General features: G+C 38.8%; 1 protein-coding gene across 1 annotated transcript; it reads right to left on the reverse strand.

The window, feature by feature from the left end:
- Nucleotides 1-5,205: 5,205 nt before the first annotated feature.
- LOC149201831 (uncharacterized) lies at nucleotides 5,206-5,895 on the reverse strand. The gene has a single exon (XM_089401378.1). The coding sequence runs from the start codon at nucleotides 5,893-5,895 to the stop codon at nucleotides 5,206-5,208; it is 690 nt and encodes a 229-aa protein (XP_089257504.1).
- Between the last annotated feature and the right edge of the window lie 1,118 nt (nucleotides 5,896-7,013).

The following is a 7,013-nucleotide window of genomic DNA, read 5'->3' on the forward strand; positions in this document are numbered from 1 at the left end:
ATAGATTTTTCAGAAAAAATCCATGAATTTTTAGTTGGTTACCAAGATGATATCATAGTGTTTTCCAAATCTGATAATGAACATCTAGATCATTTGAGAAGAGTTTTTATTAAATGTAGAAACTTTGGCATTTCTTTGAATCCCTGAAAGACACTCTTTGGACTAGAAGAAGGTAAACTCTTAGGACAGATAATTTCAAAAGAGGACATTAGAATTGATCCAGCTAGAATAGAAGAAATCCTAAACATCGGCCATCCCACGAACATTAAAGAATTGCAATCATTCTTAGGTAAAATAAACTTTCTTAGAAGATTCAGTTCTAACTTAGCAGGGCTAATTAGATGTTTGAATAACATGTTGAAAGAGAATTCAACACTTAAGTGGACAGTAGAGGCCAAACAGTCTTTTGAAGCAATCAAAGAAGCCCTTACTAAAACACCTATCCTCATAAGCCCCAATTTCAACAAAGACTTTATAATTTTTTCATTTTCTTCAGAACACACAATTGTAGCAGTCTTGTTGCAAAAGAATGATGAGGGTTATGAACAACCCAACACCTTCTTCAGTAAAGCTTTGAGAGATGCTACACTAAAGTACAATATAATAGAAAAACAAGAACTTGCTTTAGTGAAAGCCATAAAGGATTTCAGAGTATATATTTTGTACTCTCACATAATAGCATACGTTCCAAACTCAGTTGTAAAGGACACTGTAACATAGAATGGGCCTGATGGAAAAGGAGGCAAATGGATTGCCACCATACTAGAATATGACACTGAGATCAAGCCTACAAAGTTGATTAAAGGCCAATGTTTAGCCAAACTCATGGTTGAATCAAGCTATCGAGCCTTAGACATAAATTTCATTTCTGCTATAGATGATTAGGAAGAGATGGCGACTCCAAAAATTAGTGAAGCTTTCATAGATTCACCTTGGTATGAAAACATTATTTTCGTTTTACTCAACTTACAAACTCGTCTTGGCTTATCTAGAACCAAAAGTAGATTCCTAAGGATGAAAGAAATGAAATATGGTATCTTAGACAATGTTTTATTTGGAAATATAATGGTGGCATTTCGTTAAATTGTTTATTAAAATATGAAGCTAACAAAGTCATGCAGGAATTTCATGCAGGCGATTGTGGAGGACACCTATACTGGAAAACAACTGTTGATAAGATTTTAAGGGCGGGTTTTTACTGGCCCACCCTTTTTGTAGATGTCAGAAAATATGTGACCTCTTGTCACAAATGCCAAATATTTGAAGGCAAGAAGAAACCCTTACCATTAACCCTCAAACCTATCTCAACAGAAATTCCTTCTCAATAATGGGGTTTCGACTCCATTGGGGAAATTCACCCATCCTCCTCAACCAAACATAAATGGATTTTGAGAGCCACTGTTTACTTTACTAAATGGATAGAAGCCATCCCTTCTAGACATGCCACAAATTTTATCATCATTTCATTCCTTAAGAACAACATCCTTTCTAGATTTGGATGCCCACAAAATCTCATCACTTATAATGATGCTCCGTTCAAATTGAAGAAAATGGTAGACTTTTGTAACCGATACCACATTACCCTTGGCCATTCCACGGTCTATTACCCTCAAGGTAATGGACTTACAGAATCCTTAAACAAAAGCCTCGTTAATATCATCAAGAAACTATTAGAAGTCAATAAGAAGACCTGGAACAAAAAGTTGGTTAATGCCTTGTGGGCAGATATACTAACTACAAAAAAGTCCATTGGTACACCTCCTTATCAACTAGTATATGGAATGGATGCTATTTTTCCATCCTCTTTAGGAGTACCAGTGATGAAGATGATCCAAGAGCAGTAGGTAGAATCCAATGACATTCAAAGGAGGATAAACCAGACAACACATTTGCAGCAAAACATGGAAGAAGTCTATGTCAAATACCAAGTAATCCAAGATAAAATCAAAAATATTTTAGATAAGAAAACCAAAGCTGATGATTTTTACATAGGTGACAAAGTACTCAAATGGGATTCTAGAAGAGAAGAAAAAGGTAAACATGGGAAATTTGATTTCCTATGGCAAGGCCCTTACATCATTTATGGTTATAGAGGTAACAATAGATTTTTCTTGAAACATTTAGATGGAATAGATCTACCAAGTGGACAAGTCAATGGTATAATGTTGAAGAATTACTTTTCCCTAGGTTAACATTAGTTCATATGTTTACTTTTCTCATTGTACATAACATTGGAAAGTTTAGATTGGATTGGATGATTACCTTTTGAGGTTGAAGCCCAAAGAGAAGGCCCTAAGCTTTGAAAGGTATATCATCATATGTATGAATAAAGAAGATCATAGAAAAGGAGTTACAAGGCAAACACAATCAAAGTTTCGAAGGCTACTGATATTAAAGTTCTGACATTTCACCTGGAAATTCCATCCCCATGTGGAGCCACTGTTAGTCTCATATAATAATAGGATTCATAATTTTGAATTGACTATGATTAGTCTTGTAATATTGTACATACTTTTACTTTCTACAAAATGTTTTCCCATATTGAAAATAAAAAATGTAAAGAGGGTGAAGTCCTAAAAGAAAAATCAAAGGACTAAGAGAAAAGGATAAAAAAAGAAGAAAATATGAACCCCGCCAAAAAGAGGTAAAACATAGATTCTGAATGTGATGAAAATTCAAATACCACTACTTTTTACTTTTCTTTTCAAAATAAGATTGAGTGCAGCTTGTAAAAAATACCACAATCCATGATGGTAAAAAAGTTTAATCTTGATTCATTCATGCTGATAGATAGAGAATAAAGATCTAGCCAAACTATTTAATCTTGGTAGATCAGTAGTTAGGTAGAGAATAATAATGAGCTACGTAGCTTAATCTGAGCCATTGGAAACTCATAAGGTTATAATTAGATAGTATGATTATAAAAGAAAAGAAATAGAGTGTTAGCAATGCACCTAGTAAATGAAGAAAACATGTTAGGGTAAATGATGGGTAGGTAGAAGCAGTTTTCACAAGGCATGGAGAACATCAATTCGCTCATTTTACATTACTAACTTTCTTCCAAACTTCCCTAGTAAGAAAACCCCTTCCCTATTCATTTTATGTTTTCCTAACACATTCTGCATCTTGATTTTCCCCTTATTATAATCCTTTTCCTTTCCTAAAAACCCTTTCCCTAGCTTGAAAACCCATTCCCATCATTAAAACCCTCCATTAAGGTAATCGGGCCCGGGGTGAAAATCCCCCCCCGATATTATTTAACTCATCCCTAATGCCTTTCTAACATTCGCTCTGATATTTCCCTAAGACCCCTTTATATTATCTTAACCTATAGTTTTGATATATTTATTCCCCGCCATATAATCCTAACCCCCGCTATATTAAACCTTTTCAATATGTATTATACCCCTCAGCATACAATATCTTTCGGTCCCACTCCATTTAAACTCCCACTATCATTTAAGCCTCCCCCTATCTATAACCCGACCCCACACCCTGACTCATCCCTCACAACTCCACCACGCAATAACCCTCTGATCACCCACATCGAGATCCAATGGCCCACATCCCATATCGCTTGCTTTGACATCCCACCTTTAACATCCCAAAAGCACGCTAGATTAGCAGTTTTACCCGCTTTCCTTTTTACCACGTGGCAACCCCACATTTTTTTTCTTCGTAAAAACTAATTCTATTAAGAGGAAGTATGGTACAAAATGAAGTTACAACCAAGAGAAGCAAGGAAATGGGTAGCCAAAAAGGATTGAATATCCAACTCGGCCCCTAAGAGAAAACAAGAAGAGAGCAGTGCTAAGCATGAAGTAACAAGAAGAACATAATAACAAGAGCAGAACAGAGGATTCTACCCAACGTGGGTAGAATCAACTATTCGGCATTTTTTTCCTTTCTTTTTACCAACTTTGACCCAATCAAGATGACTCTGCTGAGATGGCATGATTTGCAATCAGAGCTGGGCTAACGGAGAGGTCTCCTTGTCTGAATCCGAGGGAGAGGACTCATGAGTTCTTTTTTGTGAGATTGGTGGGACAGTAGATTCCTCAGGAACAGTCGAAGGCAGATCCTGTGCCAGATTTGCTTCCATGCCTTCTGCATCCCCTTCCTCTTCCTCTGAGCTGGAATCAAAATCATCCATGGGAGGAGGATCATGAGGTTTCTAGCTTTTGGATTTCGGCTTAGGATTAGCTTTCTTCTTTTGGGCATACATCGATGGACAAGAGCTCTGAAGGTGCCTTGTGTGATGGCAGTTTCGACATCGAAATGCTTTGTTCTCGTAATCTAGGGACTGAGTCCAATGGAAGTCTCCAATTTTGAGATTAATATGATGAATTAGACCTTTTCTCATGTCTATTTCTGCACAAATTCTGGCGAAGGTGTATATGCCTTTTTCCCCTCTAGAGGTGTCTGTGGCTAGAAAGTGGCCTAGAGTATCGCCAATTCCTTGGAATACAGCAAAGTGCCATAGATGCGCTAGGATATTAGGAAGTCTCACCCAGATGGGGAGCTTGGTGATGATTGTTGAAGAGGGATCGAAATCTGGGAACCAAGGGGTGAGGAATAAACCTGTTGAGCCCCAAAACCATGGGCCTTCAGTTAATGCTTTTTGGTAGTCTTCACTGAAAGCAAAAACTACAAGGAAGAAACCCTTTGAGCAAAGAAGAACCATGCAGTTGTTGGTCCAGTTAGAGTGAATCCATTGGTAGAGATCTACTGTGCGTGGCCATAGCCCATTGAACCTGCAAATAATGGCATGCTCTAGATACTTTTGGATTTGCTCATCCAGCGAAGGATGCATTATTTCAATGGAGGGGGTTTCCTACAGTTTTTCCACCAAAAAGGTTTGGGAGCCTAAGCTGGTGGAGCTATTTTCTTGGGCCTCTGAGCATGGACAACATCTTTGTATGAAAAAGCCGCAGCTGAAGATGACTGTCCAACACCTCCCCCTCTCAAACGAAGGGTAAAAATAATGGAGGCATTTCTCTTAATGCTGTAAAAAGAAAGGGGATAAAGATCCTCAAGTTGTTTACCTTCGTGGAGGATTCGTTGAGAAGAAAAGGGACTCCCCAGTCTAAATTCCAAGTTTTGCTTGAGGTCCTGCACTAGATCCCAAGAGCTTACCCATTGTAGCAGAGTTTTGCCAGAAAGGAGCACGATCTGGATCTGGAACGAGGCAGAGTGATCAGATTGCTACTTTCCACTGCATATCTTCTCCACAGAAAAGGGGGCTATCGCAATTCCTCTCTTGGTGGTTTCAGGTTCGAATCCTAGCAGCTTTGGCACACTTGGGAGAGCAGCTGCTTTAGATCCTTTTGACGAAATAGACCTCGATGTCAGGGTTCGATTCTTGGTAACATGCGTCGGATTTGGCCCTGGGATTTCCTTCGGACTTACCACAAAACACGTCGTCTTCTCCTTCACAACTTCCAACTGACTTGAATCATTATTATTAGCCTTTAATGCCTGTCTTCGCTTTAGAATCGTAACTTGCCCCATTAATACAAGTTTTTTTGCCTGCTTTTTTCCTTTGTCCACTAGGGGCTCCTTCTTTGAAGCATATTCATCACCATGGCCGAATTTGCAGTTGCAGCCTTCAAGAGTTCTGTTGATGGCACCCTGCTTAAGAACCTCATGCTGAGACTCTTCCTGGGGCTTCGACTTAGAGGACCGTTTCTTCTCAAGGTTTTCACTCTTGACCTTAATCTTCAGAGAAGAGCCATGGTCGTGACCATATTTCTTTTTAGACTGCGGATGTTGAGGGGACTTCTTCCCGTACTGGTGGACTTTCTGATGCGGATAAATCATGCCCATAAAATGATCATTTTGATGGCCCCGATAATGAGCCAGGTAATCCCGTGTAAGCAGGACCTCGGTACCCATCTATATCCAGCTTCTCCAACCTCGACCGAGACCTCCAGCCATTGAAGCTCCATGATCTTGCTTAGTCAAAGACATTGCTTAGGGTTTCGGCTGCTTCTGTCGTTCCGAAAAGAAAAATAATTAGTGGTTAGTCATGGCAACCCCACATTATATCGCGTCCTCTAAAATAATACCACCCTACCACTCAAAAGCTGTGTGATAAACCACCTTACCACCTCCTTGCATTTTATGAAACCGCCCTGCTATTTAAACTTAACTCCGCACCCAAATATTAACCATTGATTGGTTAAAAACAAAAGAAGCTGCCCTTTACAACTTTTTCACTATTATTCTATTAGTGGTTGCAGAAAGAGCCTCTACTGACCTATTCTAAAGCCTAGAAGATCTGTTGAACCATTTAAAGCCATTTATGACTAGAAGACGTTGTAGAATCTGATTTGAAGCAGCATAAAGACCATTGAAGCCTTAGAAAGCCTCCGTTGCCCCCAAAGATCCCTTCTGCATACCAAAGCTTCATTTTCGAAGTATTCCTGAAGTGTCAAAGTCCTGTGCTTAAACTTTGTAGAACATTTCTAATAGGTTAATCAATTGAACTAATTTAATAGCCTTACCAACCTAAAGAAAGCCATTGTTGCATCCAAAACCCTTTTTGTAGATTATATTCACCTTTTCACAATATTCAAAGGTCCTAAGCATACTTCTTAGGCCAAATAGTCATAAATTGAGTAAAATTAACAAATCTATGGCTTCCCAAACCATGTTGGATGCAAAACCCCTGCAAACTTCTCACTTAGATGTTGGCCACCTCCCATTGGTCGATAGAGATTTCCATATCAAAGACACGACCTCCCCTAGCAATCTGTTAAAACTCCCTTGTTGGACCAAAGATAAATTCCTCAACTAGAATGATGATATTCAACTATGGGAGTCAAATTTACCCAAATACTTGTTCCCACAGGTATACTAGTTCCCTAAAATCATCCACCTATGCCAACTCTACTATATCCCAAGTCAAAGAGCCATCGTTTCTCCTAACCAGCAAATTCTGTTCAAAATCACTTCAAGATCAATAAATGAAATGTTGCAGATCTAGCCAAAGCCTAATGAAGCCCCATTTT

Source organism: Pinus tabuliformis, chromosome 2_1 (genome assembly GCF_031772625.1).
Source record: "Pinus tabuliformis cultivar Carrire ecotype Pingquan chromosome 2_1, CPIR1, whole genome shotgun sequence".
In the NCBI taxonomy this organism is placed as follows: Eukaryota; Viridiplantae; Streptophyta; class Pinopsida; order Pinales; family Pinaceae; genus Pinus; species Pinus tabuliformis.